Source organism: Sander lucioperca, chromosome 24, assembly GCF_008315115.2.
Source record: "Sander lucioperca isolate FBNREF2018 chromosome 24, SLUC_FBN_1.2, whole genome shotgun sequence".
NCBI classification, from domain to species: Eukaryota; Metazoa; Chordata; class Actinopteri; order Perciformes; family Percidae; genus Sander; species Sander lucioperca.
In genome coordinates this window covers 854673-875227 of record NC_050196.1, presented here as the reverse complement: position 1 = coordinate 875227, position 20555 = coordinate 854673, and the positions used below count along the sequence as shown (strand labels likewise).

At 44.5% G+C, this 20555-nt stretch overlaps 1 protein-coding gene across 1 annotated transcript in view; it reads right to left on the bottom strand.

Annotated features, from left to right (window-relative positions):
• The window catches only part of LOC116053699 (SH3 domain-binding protein 4-A-like), a 36460-nt gene that overhangs the window by 11934 nt on the left and 3971 nt on the right, over nucleotides 1-20555 (bottom strand). The window contains exons 2-3 of the mRNA XM_031304806.2: nucleotides 12856-13022; nucleotides 9337-11690 (exon numbers count right to left, since the gene is read on the bottom strand). Coding sequence (XP_031160666.1) covers nucleotides 9337-11690; nucleotides 12856-12979 — 2478 coding nt within the window. The 5' untranslated portion in view covers nucleotides 12980-13022. The remainder of the gene's footprint in view (nucleotides 1-9336; nucleotides 11691-12855; nucleotides 13023-20555) is intronic.

Here is a 20555-nt window from a genome sequence, read left to right as displayed (position 1 = left end):
TGACAGGCGACGGCTCTCTCATCCATCCTCTGCCTCTGTAACCCGAACCTCAGCGTTAACAAGATCTGCCTGGGCCGTGTCGGATGTCCCCTCTAGGCCTCCAGCATCGTCCTGATCAATGCCTGCTCACATTTCACATGAGAACACCTGTCGGCCCGCGTGGAGGAGAGGAAAGGAGAGGGGGAGACGTTGGAGCTGTTCTAAACCCTGAAACACCAGCGGTGGAAGAAGTACTCAGATCCTTTCCTTCAGGAAAAGTACTAATACCACACTGTGAAAATACTCAAAATTGAAAATGTTACTTCAGTAAAAGTCTGTAAGTATCATCAGGAAAATGTAGTTAAAGTCTTAAAGGTAAAGAACTCTCCCTTTTTGGGATTCATGCACACTAATCCTCATTTGTAGGAAATTATACCTAATTTTTGAGTTAAAAAAAGCAGAAAAGATGACTAGTATTAGATGAACGTATGCTGATGGATAATCAGAGACTTCAAAGAGTCTAAGTTTAGTCAGAATACAGTTTTGAAAGCATTTCAGTTTTTTGGGGAAATGCTAAAACCTGAATAAAACATCCAAAATTTAATAAAAGTAGCGATCATGAATTGTACGTGCGACGACCATTGTATGGAATCCATCTAATTTTGGGGTAATTTTTTTTTAATGAAAAACAAACAAAATAACAACATATTTCTGATTTTGAAATTTTGAAAACGGGTCAAATTGGACCCGAGGACAACATGAGGGTTAAGATTGCAAGTTTTGGGGAAAACTTCGGTTTCCCAGTCAGTTACAGCAGTACAGATGAGAGAGATGTGGATAAGACGAGGACTGAGTGTCGGCGTCGTTCAGCAGTTGTCGGGTATGTGAGTGGAAATACATCCAACATGCTAACGCACATCTGACGCCATCACCCACGTGCCAATCACTGGAACGAGACGAAACAAAACTGTCCAACTGAAGCTATCGGAATTTACATGTCATCTTCAGTGCGCCCGTATTCACTCGTAGAGGAACCTGGTACCTGGTATTTGCTGCATGTACTCGAACCTCGTTACAACATGCCATCCCGTCCACACATGAGACAAACTGTAGTCCCTTCCATATACAACCAAACACGGACGTTGACGGAGCACGAGTTGTCAGCTGCACCCTCCGTTTCACTAACGACTGATGGTTGGACTTCGCGTGCTATGGATAGCTATGTCACGGTGACCGCTCATTTTATTGAGTCTGAGTGGGAAAATGAAAGCGGCCCCTGTATGAGCAGCACACAAGCACTCACCTAGCTGAGAAGCTACAGGAGGTCGTGGCCAGTTGGCAAAGGTATGCCTGTCGCACTTAATAGCAAGAATACTTTCTTTTATCTTTTGTGGGGGAAGGTCTCGCCTAAGTAGAATTTCTTTTGCACTTTCATAAATAAGAGATGCTGTATTTTCAGTTTTATAGCTGATTTCTTCAGGCGGTTGCAGCTAGCTCAGGGAAGATACTGTATGACACTAGGTGGTAAAGCCTGATATGTGCATTTTTGTTTTGCTTTTCCGTCCATTGTACCGAACCGAGGTATTAACCGTGACTTCTGTGTACCGTTCCACCCCTACAGGCTGCTATCCATAATTATCCATCCACCACTGCTAATTATAATTTGGAAATCTGTGTTGTCCCTACAGACATTGCACCAATCATTTCTTTTCTTACAGATTTTTATTTATTTCTTTAAAGAGGAACAGCAACCACAATACTAACCTTACCAACTATTTTAATAATAATAGAGGTATGATTAATGATAGTTTCTTGGGAGCGTTTTCTGAAGGATCGTCATCAGGACACACTGGATGCTGGTCACAAAGATGCCATTTCCCTTTTTGGTGAAGTGCACTCCGTCTGCCAGAAATATTTTCCTGTCAAAATATCTCAGGAGGGGATGTTCAATGACTTCGCCGCCAAAGTTGCCAACAACCTTTCTCATGCATTTGTTGACTGTCTTCCTGTCGACATTGACCCTCCCAGGCGGTCCATTTCTCCACACTTGCCGCTCGTTGATACAGGAATATGCAATCGTCATTGACGGAAACTCCGCATTGAGCTGCATCAAGTCCTGCTCCATTATGGATGCAAGTTTCTTGGCGGGCATCATTCCCAGATCGTTGCCACCAGCGTGGACGACCAAGATGTCAGGGGGACTCTGAGCGTTTGACCACTCTGCATAAAAACGACGGAGGACGCCACTCCAATGCATGCCTCCTTTGCCGAACCACTCAACTTTGGCATTAAGTCCGAAGTTCTCCCCAAAGTTCTCATACGCTGCTTCCTCCCCTTTTTGGATGTAACTTGACCCGATGAGCCATATCTTGGTTACTGCTTTTGTCTCTTTTTTGTCCTTCTTCCTCTGAAATGTGACATGGATCACAGTGGATGGGGCCTTTTTAGAGGTACTTGGTAGCTCTGTGTCTTTCTCCTCTGAATCGATGATCATCCTTTCTGGGGAGGAGATCTTTGGGATTATTTTGCTGCCCTTTGTAATTTTACGGTAAGGCCTTTTTATCAGCGGTCTACCTTTACAGATCTTCCTCCTCTTCCTTTCTGGGGAGGAGATCCCTGGGATTATTTTGCTGTCCTTTGTAATTTCACCGTACAACCTTTTTATCAGAGGTCTCCCTACACAGATCTTCCTCCTCTTCCGTACGGGGGAGGTGCTGTCTGGGCTTCTGTTGCTACTCTGTGAAATTTCAGCATAGGCCCTCTTTCTTTTTTCCAGATGCTTGATGTGGGCAAGTCTAGATTTATCCCTGTCAGATATTGACAGTATGTGTTGTGGACTTTGAGTCCCAAAGGAGGATCTTTTGGATAACTGGTTTTCTGAGGGTGGCTCCTGGGTTGGCTCAGCGTCAACCTCATCTGAGCTCAGACTTTGCGGACAACAGAAGTCTATCAGATGGCTCACTGTAACAAAAGCATGTTGCAACACTTGGCCGGGTGTTATTCTCTGAGTAGGATCCAGCTGCAGCATCTGCTTGACCAGCTCCACAAAGTTCTCCAGGTCAGCCTTATCTCTCACAGTGTCCGCTTCTGACAGACGCCTGTCTGGCTTCTGCCGGACTTTCTTCAGATCCTCCAGGGAGCCGAACATGCAGTCAATCCATGGGATGCGTCCATACTCGTGTGGCGTCATGAGTTTCCACATATTTGGCCAAGTCTTCCGGTAAAACTGACTCGTTTTGTGTCCAGCGCTGAGGAAGTACCCTGGCAGCTGACCCTGAGTTTGCGTTATCTTCCAAATCCTCTCATAGTCACAGCTCCCAGGGTAAAGCGGGAAGCCTAGGAACAGCTCGGCAGCAATGCAGCCCAGGGACCACATGTCTATGGCCTCGTTACAGGGGAGACCCAGAATGGTCTCAGGAGCCCGGTACCACCGGTGCTGAATACATGAGCCCTGCTCTGCTTTTGAGGCATCGCAGGCGGAGCCAAAGTCAATCAGTTTTATCTTTAATGGCTGCCGTACATGGTCCACCAGCATAATGTTCTCAGGTTTGAGATCTGAATGAGAGATCCCTAAGCTCTTCAGGAGCTGCAGAGCTGTGGCCACCTGATGTAAAATAGGCCGGATGTCTCTCAGGGGAAGTGACGAGGTGTGTCTCATGTTCACAAATTCCTTGAGATTCATGTCCAGCAGTTCAAATTCCTGGCAGAGATGTGCTTTGTAGATGAATGAGCTGTCCCACCTTACAAAGTGCCACGTGTCTGGGTCAAACGCCCTCAGCTTTTGCAGGATGGCATCCTCTTCTTCTGCCTCGGTCGCTGAACGTTTCTTCCTTATCTTCACAGCCACCGTCTCATTGGTGGCTGACTTAACACACTTGGCGACTTTCGCAAAGGCTCCTTGTCCAATTAAGTCCAGGACTAAGTAGTCTGAAGACTCGGAGGAGAGCCGGCTTCCTCTGATGACTTGGAGGTCCGTGTCCAAAGAGGCAGAAGAGCAGGACTTCTCAGCCATTTTATAATGGGAATCCTGCTGCTTGTAACTCATAGCTACAGGTTAGGGATGCTTTTCCAAACTAGTTTGAATGAGATGGTTAGAAATGCCAACAGCTAATCCTGACTTGTGTTCTGCACACAGAAACAAAGGCCAGTTGACCGATATGGTGAAGATTCCGGTATATGATGTGTTGGCTCTGGAACGTTTGGCACTATTGTGTCATATTCCACTGAACACACTCAGGTCGTCATGGTGAAGGAGTCAACGAGCAGAATGCAGCTTTATAAGGAATGAATAAATATAGATATCTGATGTTTTTTTGTGTTTCTAAAATTTGTCATCACAACAACTGGTCCTACTTGAACTCTATGGCTACATTTACATTGTTACGTTTTGGTTTTTAAGCGGAGCTCTGAGCCAAAAGTGTTTTTAGCTCCAGTACAATAACTAATCTCTGTTTAAACTAACCTCATATCTCATCAACATTCTCGTATACTGGGCATAAACAGGAGGCAGCGTGGAGACTCCGCCCGGTGCTAGTAGTTGCCATTGTAACGTAAGTAGCTTTAGTCTCAGAGAACGAGACGTCATGACCAATAAGACCCAATCAGGAGGGGAAACGTTGGCGTCAGTGTCGGTGTTGCTAAAGGTCTCCGTTTGCAGCCGTTGAGACTGTAACACAACCCCGCAGATTCCAAACCAAAACGGGTTAGAAGTGTTTCCAAATGGCTCCGGTTTAGGGGCTCGGAAACGCCAGAGCAGGGGGAATGAGAGGGGGAAACGCCAGAGCAGGGGGAATGACAGGGGGGAAACACCAGAGCAGGGGGAATGAGAGGGGGAAATGCCAAAGCAGGGGGAATGAGAGGGGGAAACGCCAGAGCAGGAGGAATGAGAGGGAGAAACGCCAGAGCAGGGGGAATGAGAGGGGGAAATGCCAGAGCAGGGGTAATGAGAGAGCGAAACACCAGAGCAGGGGGAATGAGAGTGGGAAACGTAGCAGAAGATATTGTTTTTTAAACCAAAACATAGCAATGGAAATGTAGCCTGTGTATTTGCAATACGATACCTCTGGTTCAAATTCACATGAACAATACATACAACACAAGCTTTTTCTTTTCAGTTAGCAAATATGATGGCACCAAGTGCCAATGGAAGTCTATACTTTACAGTAACACTTTACTTTAACCCCCCTATTTAGCATTCATAACGTCGCTGTCAGGCAGAAACATTCTATCTCTATATTTCGTCATTTTTTTTTTTCATAAATCAATGCTATTGGTCAACCTCAATGTCTGACTCTGGGTTTTACAAATATTTAAACAGTGACGAGGTGATTTCGTAGCCACTCTCACTCCCTGGGTTCCTCACCATGATACCTTCCAGTTTATACTCATTGATTCCCATTCCCCGGTCCGGTTGGTCCCCTTGAGATGAAATCATTTCATCCCATCCTTTCCTAAAATGTCTGGTCTTTGTTAATAAAGTGCACCTGAATTTGTGTCTTGGACACCCTAGACTAACATATTGTGTAGTTTAACATATCGTGATGCTTAGACACTTTCATGAAGAACAATGTACCGATTTGTGTGTGTTTTTGTCCTAAAAAAAACCCTGTCCTAGACTGGATAAAAGCCTCATTAAGAGAATGAATGCCTTGTTTGCTAATCGACGACTTTGAAGCCAGTAACGTAGGACTGTTTTTTTTTACTAACACATATGTAACGCTGTTGTCTTTGAGGAGAAGATTTTGTGATTCAAGCCCTTGTCACTCACTGGACAATGTTCTAGCAGCCTGATGACAATTTACTGCAGTCTGGGGAAAATGTCGCAGGACACACACACACACACACACACACTCTTCTCTCTTAGCTGTCTATCGTGTTCGATGATGACGCTTGCTCCAGGGGTGGGGGTGGGAGGGGGGTGGGTTCAGCGACCTTGCCGCTGGTGCCACTTCTCGTGGGCGTTGAGTCCAATCCTTGAGCTGCAGACTCATCAGCAGACACACACACACACACACACACACATATATATATATCCTGGAGTGGTTTACAACGGGTGTAGTGCAGCAGCAAACTGAGCAGTAACTTTTTGCAGCAGGAAAGTTTTAAATGCGGCTGCACATAAAAATCCAGGAGATAAATCAAAGGGCAACCGGTTTAAATTTATTTTAAACCAATCTACTTTTTTCAATAAAAACTGATGAAAAGCAAAATACTGGCCTAACTGAGCGATCGATTGGCTGCTGATGTTAGTTACTTAAGTAAAGGACCTGAATACTTCTTCCACCGCTGCCTTCAACTCAGTTGAAACATTGCGTCAGGTTTCTCTTTGTAGCTGCGTTCAGCCAGGAAATGTCATTTCAGAGATGAATTTCATACAATGGGTAACCACATATGCGTGTGCTGCAACACACGTGGACAAATCTTTCCATCGAGGTCAACCGAACAAATTTCTATATCGTCCTTGATGATGAAAGGCTTCCTGACTTCAGAAGAAAATTGCTGTGAGGGTTAGGTACATTAGAGTGGGCTCGTTTCATTTTTTTCAAGTAAATGTAAAAAAAATGGAGCCCAGAGGAGTCAAGGATGGAGCCTGGTTCAGAGATAAGAAAGCCAAGGCCCTCTTTGTGAACACAGTCCTTTAAAAGCCTCAGCAAGAGTTGAAGGTATAGCCGCCAGAAAAAAAGCCTTTTTATATATTAAAAAAAAAAAACAACATAAAAGCATGCCTCCTTTGCTTTGGACTTTGTGAGATTATAGGGAGGTTGCACCACGTACAGCCGAGCAGGGAGCAGCTCTGGATAACAGCGCAAAGAACGAACAGCAGCAGTTAACAGTTAAGGAAACTGTGTCCGCACTCGGACACTTTTTGGCTAACGTTCTATCAGAATATCTGTTTAAATGCGAATATAAATGACCTTGTAATGTTTTCCGTTTATTGAATGGTGTCACACTAAAGTGTAACTCCTTACCTTTCTAACAATATATCGTTTTAACCATTACATTTTAGCTTTTGCTTTACAAGAGCCGACCGAAGTAAGCTAACGCCGGTGAATTAGCCGCGCGCTACCCTTTGCCATACTCGCACCTATCTCCCCGCTGTAAAAACTCACAGGGCGCTGCTGGTTTTTCGGGGTATTAACCGTATTAATAAGTCACCCAAATTAACATCAATGCTGTCAACACATCCGGGACCGTATTTCTGTTCTTCACAGCAAAAGACGTGCTTCAACAACTCCAAATGATGCAGTAAAAGCTCCTTAATGCCCACTTTGAATGTAAAGCGTCGCTCAAGCGTTCTCACAGCTTTCTCTCATCAAAGTCACTTTCGTACACTAATTAGACATGTAAATATCCATGTACATATATGAAAATTCACACGTAGATTCTTAGATGTGTGTAAATTGATTCTATTTGCACTTTCGGGGGCGATCGCTCAGGAAAAGCACCGCGGAAAGACAGGATATATCCGGATACAGCCAACGGCTGCGAACGGTGTCCGAACATGGACACAGTTACTTAACTGTCAAAGTTCCATTTAGCAAGGCACTTAACCCCCGGTTGCTGCGGTGGCCGCACTGAGCATGTCGCCGTGACAAAAGTGCATGCACGCTTCATCAACTCTGCCTGGATGAACAGCAGTTGGCAAATGTACTTTGCTAAAGTACTTTATGAGTAATGGCATATGGCGAGGGAAATGTCTCGGGACTATTTTGCTTCCCCCAGGGCGTCGGCGCTGTTGGAGAAGAAAAACACATTGAGGCCGGCGTGCATATGCTTGACAGAGGTGTTTTCACTCAAACTGCAGAAGTTAAGCTTTATTTCTGTGCTTCTCTTTACAGGATTTTCTCCTCCAGCCCCCCCCCACCCTTCATTTTTCATGTGGTGGCTGTTCCCACTGTGAGCCACCTCAGGCTGTAAGGCAAGTTGTTTACCCTTCACATGACTGAGCATAACGACTCAAATCCTTCCAGTTCACACAGTCACATTGTCTGACTGCAACGCAGGCTGAAGTGGAAAGAAATCATGTTAGGGGGGCCGAAGTGCAAAGAGGTTCGAATCAATCAGACAGCGAGTGACTCTGACTATTAAGGAAATTGCATTTTTGTTCTTTCTAGGCCCAACAAAGCTTAGCTAATGATGCAGCGACCATCTGAGTGATGCTCAGTTTGTAATGTACATCATTTGAGCATAACAGCTGTTGCAGCAGTGTTTTCAATTTTCCTTAACATTTATCTCTGCAGTAAATGCTTTTGCTGAGCATGAATGTTTTCACAGCAATGCAACAGTTGGAAGAGACAGGGAAATGGCACCAAATGTATGACTTTATGTACTGTATTTCTCTGTTCAAGGACAATTCAGTGATCGCGAACTTGACCTATACTCTTCTCCGAAAAACCAAATGAACTGCAATTGTCATTTATTAAATAAAAATGCAATATTGTGAGAATGTACTACTTTTCTCTGTCCTACATCATCATCATCATTCTGACTATAACCTTAACAGCCAACAAGCAATTTAAAGACATCACCTTAGGCTTTGAGCAGTCCTTCCAGAAAAATGCGGAGTTTTTTTGTGATTGTTGCGGGCAAAAATCCTTGATGATGCGGCACGTTTTCTTAAAAAATGCAATGGAATATGCGGGATATTTATGCAATTTTATGCGATGAAATTGCGGGAACTTGCAAAAACTGCGGTTTCATCATGGCTTCATCGGGTTTGCAGCTTTTCGATGATGTTCACGTCGCGTAATTACGTCATACTTCATAACGTTCCCATGGCAGCAGGGGAAAATGGCTGCTCGTGTGAAGTAAACGCAACATTTTTCAACTTTCTGCTAAGATATATGTGACTTTTTTGCAGTGAAAATGCGGATTATGAAATCACGCAAGCCCCGCAAATTCTGCGCGGAAATCGACAATTTATGCGGCGAAAGTGCGGCCCCCGCATAAATATTTTCTTTGGCTCTGGAGGGACTGTTTGAGTACTTGCTATGGGCCTTTTCACTATTTTGGGTGGATCATGGATAATAACTAATAATAATAAATAAAAAATGTAGACCTCAATTGGTTCAGCTCTTCATTCTTTGCCTACAGTAGGGACAGTGACAGATTTGTATCCCCCTAATAACTTCAAAGGTCAGGTTTGTACTTCCTACCTTAAGGAAAAAGGGATGCAGATTCACAGTTTCTGACTGAACAAGGCCGAAGCTTAATGTCACCTTAACGTCAGTTGCCCATTTGGGTCACTGCAGTACTATCAATACACTGTTCTCTATTTTGACCTCTCTTAATATGCACACAAATAGTAGTCCACAATACAAAGAAACCAATAAGAAATAAAGACATGGTTGGTCTTACCATCATGAGTTCCCTCTGGAAGGACTTCCTCTCCTTGTTCTCCAAGTTCGTACACTCCTCTTTGAGTTTCTCCAGAACCGACGCCACCTTCTCCGGCTCATTGTCCAGCTCGGTTCGGAGAAAATAATTAAGTGGCAAATTCCCATACCCAAGGGCATCTGCAAATGCCCTCCAGTTGCCCACGTTCTCCATTAAAACCGTCCTCACTGTTGCGTAGATGTACGTAAGAAATTTGCAAGGCTTCAGGATCTGCTCCAGCAGCATTGTGGTTGTTAGGTCCGGCCCACACCAATAAATAGGCTTGACCTTACCCAGAACTAAAACGTTCTTGGCATGGACAAGGCCTATCTTCCCCTGGTAGTATCCAATGAACCACTCTTTGGTCCGCAGCTGCCCTCGCAGTTTGATTTTGTCCTCGCTGAGCAAAGCAATAACATCACCCTTTTTGTACTCCAACAGATAAGTACTCTTGTGCTGCCTATTCACTGTTTTGATCAACTTGCCGAATTTAAGGATGGTAATGCATCGGTCCTGAAACTTTGGGTATTTGGAAGTGACAGCCAGTGGTGAGAGGACAATCTTATCCACCTCTTTCTTTTTCAGAAACCTCCTCTGGCCCATTATCCTCGCTCTGGTCTTTGGTGGCGGTGATGGCGTCTGGACGCAAAACTGGGTGAGGATACAGTCAAGGGCGTCCTTGACTTGGACCTTGAGAGTAAAATCTGAGATGCTGTTGGGGTCATGCGATGTGATCATGTACAGGAGCCTGCTGACTTTCCCCAGTTTGACCTGAAATCCCTGAATCACCCCGGCACCCTCGCTCGCCTTCACCTGATAGTTGGACATGTTGGAGTACAATCCCACCTGGAGGTCCTGAGGGTACCCCAGCACAAACTGGTGCTTCCCCCACAGCTGGAGGGCCACTGGCGGGGTGGAGCTAGCCTGCCGGCCCGCCTCATTTACCAACAATGTATTAGGGGCACAGTCATGCCCAAACATTGCCACAACTGTTTTGAAGGAAGGGTGAATGTGCTTGGGACCGTAGACGCCCAGAGTTACTTTCCTCTGCACGTGGTCCCAAACAGTGGTATTGTGGCTGATGTACTGTGCCTTAACCACAACAGCCACATACATACAAGGCTCTAAACTATCCAGCTGCACCTGGACTGTATCCTTGTAAATGTAAGCATTAGGGATGGGCGTGTAAGGCCCTTCTTTGCAGTCACTTCGAACGCAAAGCACCTCTGCCGTGTGACAACTTTCCTTCTTGACAGTAACCAATACCTTCATCTCCAACGTGATAAAGGACCTGGTCTCCATGTTGCTCAGCTTGATCTCCACCACGGGGCTAACAGTGGAGCAGTGGTCACCGTTGAGCTCCAGAGGAGGGTCTAGTAAAGCTTTCATGGAGATCTGTTGGCTGTCTCCACGGCTGACGTGGCCTTCAGGGATGTGTATGGTGATTTGGGTGTCCGGGAGCTGAACAACTCCTCCGTTACTGTCCAACCTGCACACAATGTTGGTCTCCACTGGCTGCGTCTGGCCCCACCCAGGACTCTGACCCAGGGAGTCAAGGTCATGGCAAGACCTGGCTAGCTTTCTGTGGTTCAACCAAGCAGTCCTGAAGTCCTCCCTGCTCTGAAACTGCTCCGGTGAAGGAGCCTTAAGGCCTGTGAAGAATACGGAGGAAGGTAAGGTTGGATTCGACTGCGCCTGCAACACTGACAGTTCTGAGAGACTGTGGGAGCGTTTACTCCTAAAAAACGGGTTATCCCTGTGGAGGTTATGTCCGACCTCTTGATTTGGGCTGGTGGGGGTGGTATTGTTAATGTGGCAGCTGCTGAACCCATTGGTCATGACTGTACTAGTGTTAAAGTTTAAGCAAGATGATGGAGATGCCAGCGCATCAAACAGAATGAGATCTGTTGAGTTCCTTACACCTATATCTTTGCAGTTTTGATCTAACGGATGGATAAAGGGGTTCACAGAGAGGGGACTGTTGTTGTAAATTGGGGAGGGCTTAAGGGTTATCCCTGTCCACTCGCCCAAACCTCCAAACTCCTTCGACCCATCATCGTATGCTTCCCCGAGACTGTCAATCATCCCACTGTCGCTAAGGACAGAGTTCCTGAAGTTGACCGGCTGGACGTAGGCGGCTGGGATGTAGCCCATTTCCATGTTGTTGTGGGCGTACCACCACTCTCCACCTGACGTGTCCAACACATAGAGACGATCCCCTTTGGAAAACTTCAGCGTGGTGAAGCTGCTGGGGCAATAATCCTTTATGGCAACCACTTCCTGCGCAGCTCCATAGGAGGCTGAAGTGTCCAGCCTTAAGGCACTGGGAGAAGGCACTGAAATGGAAAAAAATATGTTAAGACAGAATCTCTCTACAGAAACTATTAGTGACGGTCTTCAGCCTTGATTGCAATGTGGTTTGGTAACTGATTTGTCACTATTATAGATAAGTGCACTTGATCACTAGAGGGCTGATTATTCAAATGTCTGCAGTTAACAGTGCTTATCTCATAATCAGACACAGATATAATGGCCCAGTTGAAAGAATGAGACGATGGTACTACAGATCAGACATAAACGGTTGTGTCCTAAATGGTTCAGTGGTTCAGTTTTTACTGCATTCCAACTTTGTAGGGAGTACTTGATCCTGGAAAAAAGACAAACCATATGACAATATGATCAAAACCAGACTTTCGAGCGCAAAGGTCGCGATTTTAAACACGTCTTTAAAGTTGTGAAATGGTCCCAGTTTGGTTATGTTTAGGCACAAAAACGAATTAGTTATGTTTAGAAAAAGATTGTGATTTGGGTTCAAATCATACGTTATTTCACTTCCGTAATGTTGCTCACTTGACGCTGAACATTATGTTTGTTAAGTAAAAAAAAAAACTTGCCGTTTACTTTTAGCACAGAACTTTTGCTTTTAGTTTCAAACAGGAATCCAAACTCACTCTCCCGACTGGAAGTCCTGTGTTTGTTTGATCCATCCGTCACCCCAGCCTGCCTGGATATTTTGCCGCTCTTATATTTCGTCACTTTGCCTCCTGCTTTGCACAACTACTAGTGCCACTAGAGAGCACCGCCACTATAAACGTAAATGTAGGTTGTATATTTTGCTGCTTGAACAAACGTCTGAGGGCATATTTCAGTCTCAACATTTTCAGATCACAAAGTAAAAATATGAGCAGATGAACTGCATAATTTACTGCATCATCGTCTATTTTTAGTTCACGTCGTGTGTGTTTTATAGAGCATGTAAACAAAGCTGTAATGAAGCGCAAACTCAGAATAATGAGAATAATACTGCTTCCAACATATGACTGAATATTTTAACTGCAAACGATGAAAAGCACAAAATTGAAAACAACAAATTCTCAAGATATTGAGTCAATTAGTTCTAATGAATCATATCTGAATAATTGATATTGTACCTCACAGTACACACAGTTTCTCTGTAACAACAATGGCATTAAACTGCCGTGGATACAGCAAAACACTGACCTTTGACATCGTCAAGACTGGCCCCGGTGAACCCTTCGCTAAGGTCGATGAGCGTCCCCTCAGACTTGCAGCGAGGAAGGACGTTATTGTTGTTCGTCACTCTGATGATGCGGTGGGCAGCCATGGCTGGTGCTTAACATAGAATTCGCTCATTGGCAGCTTTCCATCTGGATGGGAAACAAACAAAGCATTTCAGGGTGGGAGCGACCAGCCAACTTTATACACATCTGCATTCAGGCATTAAGCTGATACTACAAATTCCAAAAGCTAGTCTAAAGTATAAAGCCCAGTTCAGACCAAGACCGAATTTGCGACAAGACGAGTTGAAACTTCTTCTTGTAACGCGTTCTGAAAGCTGCCAGTTTACACCAATGAGACGAGACGGTGTATCGTCTCCATAACAACGCCTCTTTGTACGTCAGTTCTAACTTCCGACTTTTAGGCTTTGTCGTAGCTGGATATGTCATTTGTTTCGTCTAAATATGAATGCGGATAACGCAGCCCAGTCTCATGGCAGTTCGTGAAATGGTCACGTTATTGAATCTATTGATTTGTGTACTGAACACGATGTCGTTATTTTCATGTGGTGAGCACGAATTTTAAAGTAATGTATTTCTATGGGAAGCATATTTCGTGATCACAGAACGATTACGGTAGCGAGTAGGATTGATAAGGCGAAAATCCGTGCAGGGAGGTTGGTTGGGGTGGTGGATGGGTCAAACAACACAGGACTTTCACGTGTGGCGGTCCGTCCCGCGTGTGGTGGTCTGTCCCGTTGTTGTTGCCGGCGTGTGGCGTTTCATTTCCCCGTTGTGGCGTCTGATTTCCCCGTTGTTGCGTCCCCCAGAGCAGCCCAGCGTCATGGCAGTTCGTGAAATGGTCACGTTCGAAAATCGTGACCTGTACACGAAATAAACGAGAAAATCGTGACCTGTACACGAATCAATAAATCAAAATAACGTGACCATTTCACGAACTGGCGTGAGACCGGGTTGGGATAACATTAGTGAGTGTGAGATGCTTGGTACAGTTACATTTCTATTGATGAATCGGCGAAAACATGTTTCATTTCTCTGATTCACTGCTTGGTTCTAACGCTGCTGAGCGCTCCCTCTCTTCAGTCACTCCCTATCTCGGGCGACCATATAACGTTACCGTGTGTTCGTTCGTCTGGCCGGTCGTTGAGGCTCCGTCTAAAACTCTAGCATTTCGACCAGCTGTTTGTAACATAAAAATAAAATGGATTATGGATCATTTTATTTCTATAGTTTGTAGCTTACTTTACCAGCTGACTTCTCTATTGGCTGTTGACACAGGAGACATCCCTTACGTTCGTAAACAAATTTGAAACACTGATGTATGAAACGGCTAATTAGATTAATTTACTTATTAATCAAAAGGTGCCGGAATGCCGTTCCAGATCGTATCAGCCCTCTTTAAAGCCTGGTTCTTCCACATCAAACTTGGAACAACTTAAAAAGCTCATACTTAAAAGTGACCTATTATGCTTCTCTGTATTTTCTGTCATATCTAGGATGTTACAATGTCGGATTGTCATGTTAAATGTGGCCAAAGTATTTTAGAGAAATCCCTGTGGGCAAAAACTTTTCCACTGTGCTAAACTACCACTCTACTCTCAGCTCAGCTGGGTTTTTATGATTGGTCAACTGCTCCAGGCAGGCACTACTGCAGTGTTTTTTTTAAAGTTACACATACCTGTTACGCTTACAGGGAAAGCTGTAACCTTGGCTCCCCAATTTGGGGTCACATTACTGCTTAGTCTCGCATTGCCAGACCTTCCTCCACAGTGCAGCGTAGGAGGGTCTGGCTAGTCCACACAACCATACGGGATAGGAGAAAAAAAAACATTTCTTTAAACCAATCACAATTGTCTCGGGCGGGACGGCGCTAAGCCCCAGACGAGCCCAGTTGCTGCTGCAAAATAGCCTCAGGAAGGAACTTGTTTTGGTGGAACATGTGTACGTTCAAAAGTAGTTTTAGTTGTGCAACAGAAAGCTCAGATTGGACAGATAGTCTAGCTAGCTGTCTGGATTTACCCTGCAGAGATCTGAGGAGCAGTTAACCATAGTCCTCAGAAATCCACCAGAGTTTGGAACGCCAACACAAAGAAAGAGGAAGGGGACGGACATCCCGCCGATAGAGGGACATCCGGTGGAATTAATGCCGCCAACGGAGCTATCCCGGAAGTAGAACGTCGTGGATGTAGACAAGCCTTTATTGGTGTTTTTTTTCACAGTACAAAGTCCCGCTATATACTCCGTTGCACTTGCAGTCAGGGGGGATTAAAGGCACAGGCGCTCCAACAGAGCGTCTCAGACAGAGGGTGAATAGAGGTGCAGCAGCACGTGTTTTTTGAACATTAAAGCATCTTAATGTGTTCTAGTAGAAACACAAAATACAATACAAGTAGCTGAAAATGCTATATAATAGGTCTCCTTTAACTTCAGATGTTCAGCTGCTGCCTGCAGCACCACCAGCAGTAATCATTTCCCACGGCGGCCATCTCTCCCTCCTCTGGCTGCGACTGCTGCACTGCTCTGTGTGTTCTGAGTATTTACATCTCTGATTATGTCACACAAGTTACCAATTTCCTTTACTGAGATGTGATTCAATTTTGAGTCTGAAAACGCACAAGTCAGCAGAGGACAGTAATCTGATTTGGAGACACAGAGACAAAATAGTTTTGCAGCAAAACCTTGTTTCCCTTCAGTCACAAGAGACTTTTATTCTTCCTGCAGGATGATGGCGAGCGACAGTGGGAACATTGGCATTTGCACACTAATGACGCCATTTCAATCCGATTAAAAACACCGGCTGCAGAAGCTGCCGTGTAAAATGCCTTTTGCTGTTCGCTTCATTAGAATTATTGCCTGAATGTTTGGAGCTGGATCTCTGCTCTGTGTTTTCCCATGAAAACGCTGAGGATTTTGATTCAGATGCAGGTATTTGAAAAATTAATAAAATAACGCCCTTCACTTTGTTACAGCATCTTCTGTTTTCAGCTAAAACCGCGAAAAACACACAGCAAGTGAGCTGTCATTAGCAAGGAGACAACGAGCATTGAGTATAGAGCTTTTTGTCGTAAGCTGATCTGCACTCTAACAAATAAATCCATGAAATAACAGAAAAGGTTCGGGCAGTTCATTACCCAGACTTTCCCCTGTAATTAAAAAAAAAAAAAAACAGAATTTATGTGTACAGTTAAAATACAGAACATTTGAAGAAAAAAACCTTCAAAAATGTCGAAAAAAGCGACAAACACCGAAACAAAGTAACGAAAAACATCCAAAGTAGCGTCAACGAGGTCAAAAAAAGTGTCACAAAGATCGAAAAGAGCGACCAAAAACATTGAACAAACGACCAAACTGTTGAAAAAAAGCGAGAAAAAGAACTTCAAATTGTCGTAAAGAGCGTCAAACGTAGAAAAAAAAGTGACATAGCGGACTTGAATCGCCCAAAACCAACCTCTGTGGGGGACAAAAGTTTGTCGGAGCACAAATTATCATGCACTTTGAGATGTGAAAAACCCAAATACAATTGCGAATCACATTCTGTGGGCAATTTCTGTCAACACATACAGTCATACAACTGTTAATACATGGATATTTCGTAAGAGTGTGGCTCTGAACAGCTGTGCAGAACTTCCTCCAAAAAAGTGTCTCTACACACATCAATAAAACACACGCAGAAATAACAAAAATGTGGCAAATCATTGGCCACTTACCGTGAAGGTTCCTGTGACATCTTACTGTATAACATCCCTCAAATTTATAAATGGAAACATGGGAAACACCATGTTGTATAAACGTCTTTTTGTTACATGAACATGAACAAGGCTCAAAGAAAACTACTGTTGCCTTTTGGACAGCAAGTTTATCTAATAACATTTTTTTTATTTGGGTTTCTTTCAATTCTTTTTTATTTCTTTTCTTTAGGAAAAAAATCTTCTCAAATCCCCCGAACCGGATTCTGAAAACCAATCTTTCACGTTATTACTTAGAAATCAGATCACTGTAGGAAGCCAGCTTGTCGCCCGGTCGCTAAAGTGCGCGTTTCCTCAACACTATCACAACTTCTTTAAAACAGTGACAACTTCTGACTTTCCTCCTAATTCCCGATTCATTCACACGACCCCTTTCACCATGTCCCACTCAGTTTGAACAATATGATACAAAGTGGCAAAGTTACTTTACTTTTTTTGTGCATCTCTGCTGCAAGACGAGCATCAGTACTTTTGCTTCTCATGCCTTAAAATGACAAAGGTGCACTCTGGGATGCGGAGCGCGGCTTGTTTTAAAACGGCTGCATCTGTTCAAACGGGAGTTGTGCCGAAAGTCATGCAGTCAAACTCCACCGGGGTTGACATTTCATTTCCCTGCGCCCTCTCTGCTCGCCGGGGGGAGAGCATCGCCCGTCGATAAAACCCCTCCTCAGCGGCCAGCCGGAGCGAGGCTGCGATCAATAACAAGCTGACAGACAAAGACACTGTCACCGGCTTTGATATAACGTGGAGGCCATCCCCCCGCTGACTGCAGCAGGAGGCGAGACACAGGGGAGGGGGTGGAAAAAGAAAACGAGGAGGCTGCTGTTCGCTGCGACGGGAAACGCAGCAGGAGGTTCAGTTCAGATCCAACTGGATTCTTTAAAAACGACCCCTGCAGATCCACGCTGAGCCTCCTGGATACTTTTGCACCAGGATTTGAGAAGGAAAACTGACACAGGCATTTGAAGGCTGACTTCGGGGTTTTGTTTCCTACAACTTTTTCCCATGTGTTTGTGTCTAAGTGACTGATGGGAACAACCATCTTTGACACTGGTCCAGTATTAAGCGAGATCGCTGCAGTCGGCTGTCAGCGAACAAGCTACAATGTAAGTTGCGCAGCTTGTATTTACGTCCACAAAATTGATATTTTTGCCGCTGACATGTGGACGTAAAATGAGTTGATTAATATTGCAAGTGTCTGACAACATTATGGAAAGGATTTCTAAGGAGGTTGACCTTTCTGTTAAAGAGTAAGATCCTTTTTTAAACGTAAAAACATCCACGAAATTGCGTTCGCTAAACCCACCAAACTCCATGTAAATCAACACTTATTTTAGCATCGTAAAATACACTTCAATCAAAGCCGACAGAAACAAAATAAAACTGTGAAAAGCCGTTTTGGGTCGTCCTTCCACTTTTCCAACAATCACAACTCTAGTTTGGGTTGAAATAAACACATACTTTACCGATTTACATGTGAAAATATGTTGGCTCCATACATGCTAAAAGTATTGTTTTTTTAAATGGAGTCTGGTGGGTTTAGCGCTAGCGATCTCAGAGCTGTTTCTGGTTACACAAATGATTTTACTCTTTTCAAAAAAAGTCTATAACTGTAGGAATCCTTCCCATAATGTTGTCAGACACTTAGAATAATAATCTGAGCCTGTCAGCGGCAAGAACAGCACTTTTAGTGGACGGAATTGACGATGCACATTACCCCATAGGATTACATCACAGTCCGGTTCGCGGCTGCTAATCACGGCGTTCTCGCTAAATACTGGACTAGAGATTGTTGTTCCCATCAGTCACTTACACACAAAAACATAGGACAAAAGGGTCCAAGTTGGAAGAAAAAACACAAACACCAGTTAAACAAGACTGTGATACCCTGCATGTGACCTCTTTTGCAGACAGGATTTAAATTACAGAGAGATGAGCTCTTATGGGATTTTAGCAGACTGCTGGAGGGCGTGTGGGTTAGGGTTAAGCCTTCCTCAAAATTGGGAACAGGAATATTTTTTTTCCCCCCACGTGTGCATCAATATGCGAGTCGGTGAAATGCTCTGCGTTATTAACTCATTTCAGTCAGGCTGACAGAGTGGAGGAGCGGTGAGTCGAAGGTTTAATTAGCCGCGAGTCGGCCGGTCCTAATCCCTGGATGAATGCTGCTATAATAACCATTTGCAGCAGCCATATGCTCACGGAGGAGTTTATCGCTTTTCCATCACAGCTGTTTAAAATGAGCAGATTACGGGTTGGCACTAGTCAGCACAGACTTGTTGGTGCGCGGCTTGAAAACATAATCATGTCAAACTGAACCGATAGTAATACTTAATCTACCGTTGAACATCCTGTGTAAATATTCAAATAGGCAGTAATTCCAGATCAAAGAAGGAGGCTGAAGGGCTAAAAGTCTCTTAAATCATGATGAAATAAACCGAAGACAGACTCCTGACTCAGTCTGAGTCATGATTCTTTACCATCACTACAATACAAATCAAATGAAAACAACTTTGAGGGCTTGTTAGCTGATTCTGCAAACCTTAAAGTACACTTGTTGAGTAATACATGCCAGTGTTGTAGTCGAGACCACCTAAACCGAGACCAAATCATCACCAAGACCAGACTGTATCGAGACAAGACCAAGACTTTGAGGGGTTTGAGACGGAGACAAGACGGAGACAAGACTGAGACTTTGAGGGGTTGAGACAGAGACAAGAGCGAGACTTTGTGGGGTTGAGACCGAGACTTTGTGGGGTTGAGACCGAGACAAGAGCGAGACTTTGTGGGGTTGAGACCGAGATTTTGAGGGGTTGAGACTGAGACTTTGAGGGGTTGAGACAGAGACAAGAACGAGACTTTGAGGGGTTGAGACCAAGACAAGAGCAAGACTTTGAGGGGTTGAGACCAAGACAAGAGCAAGACTTTGAGGGTTTGAGACTGAGACTTTGTGGGGTTGAGACCGAGACAAGAGCGAGACTTTGTGGGGTTGAGACCGAGACTTTGTGGGGTTGAGACCGAGACAAGAGCGAGACTTTGTGGGGTTGAGACCGAGATTTTGAGGGGTTGAGACTGAGACTTTGAGGGGTTGAGACAGAGACAAGAACGAGACTTTGAGGGGTTGAGACTGAGACTTTGAGGGGTTGAGACAGAGACAAGAACGAGACTTTGAGGGGTTGAGACCAAGACAAGAGCAAGACTTTGAGGGGTTGAGACCAAGACAAGAGCAAGACTTTGAGGGGTTGAGACCAAGACAAGAGCAAGACTTTGAGGGGTTGAGACCGAGACTTTGAGGGGTTGAGACCGAGACTTTGAGGGGTTGAGACCGAGACTTTGAGGGTTTGAGACTGAGACTTTGTGGGGTTGAGACCGAGACAAGAGCGAGACTTTGTGGGGTTGAGACCGAGATTTTGAGGGGTTTAGAACAAGACTTTGAGGGGTTTAGAACGAGACTTTGAGGGGTTAAGAACGAGACTTTTGAGGGGTTTAGAATGAGACTTTGAGAAGTTTAGAACGAGACTTTTGAGGGGTTTAGAATGAGACTTTGAGGGGTTTAGAACAAGACTTTGAGAGGTTTAGAACGAGACTGAGAAGTTTAGAACGAGACTTTTGAGGGGTTTAGAACAAGACTTTGAGGGGTTTAGAACAAGACTTTGAGGGGTTTAGAACGAGACTTTGAGAAGTTTAGAATGAGACTTTTGAGGGGTTTAGAATGAGACTTTGAGGGGTTTAGAATGAGACTTTGAGGGGTTTAGAACGAAACCTTGAGGGGTTTAGAACGAGACTTTGAGGGGTTTAGAACGACACCTTGAGGGGTTTAGAACGAAACCTTGAGGGGTATAGAACGAGACTTTGAGGGGTTGAGACCGAGACTTTGAGGGGTTGAGACCGAGTCAAATAGCTTGAAATGACTTTA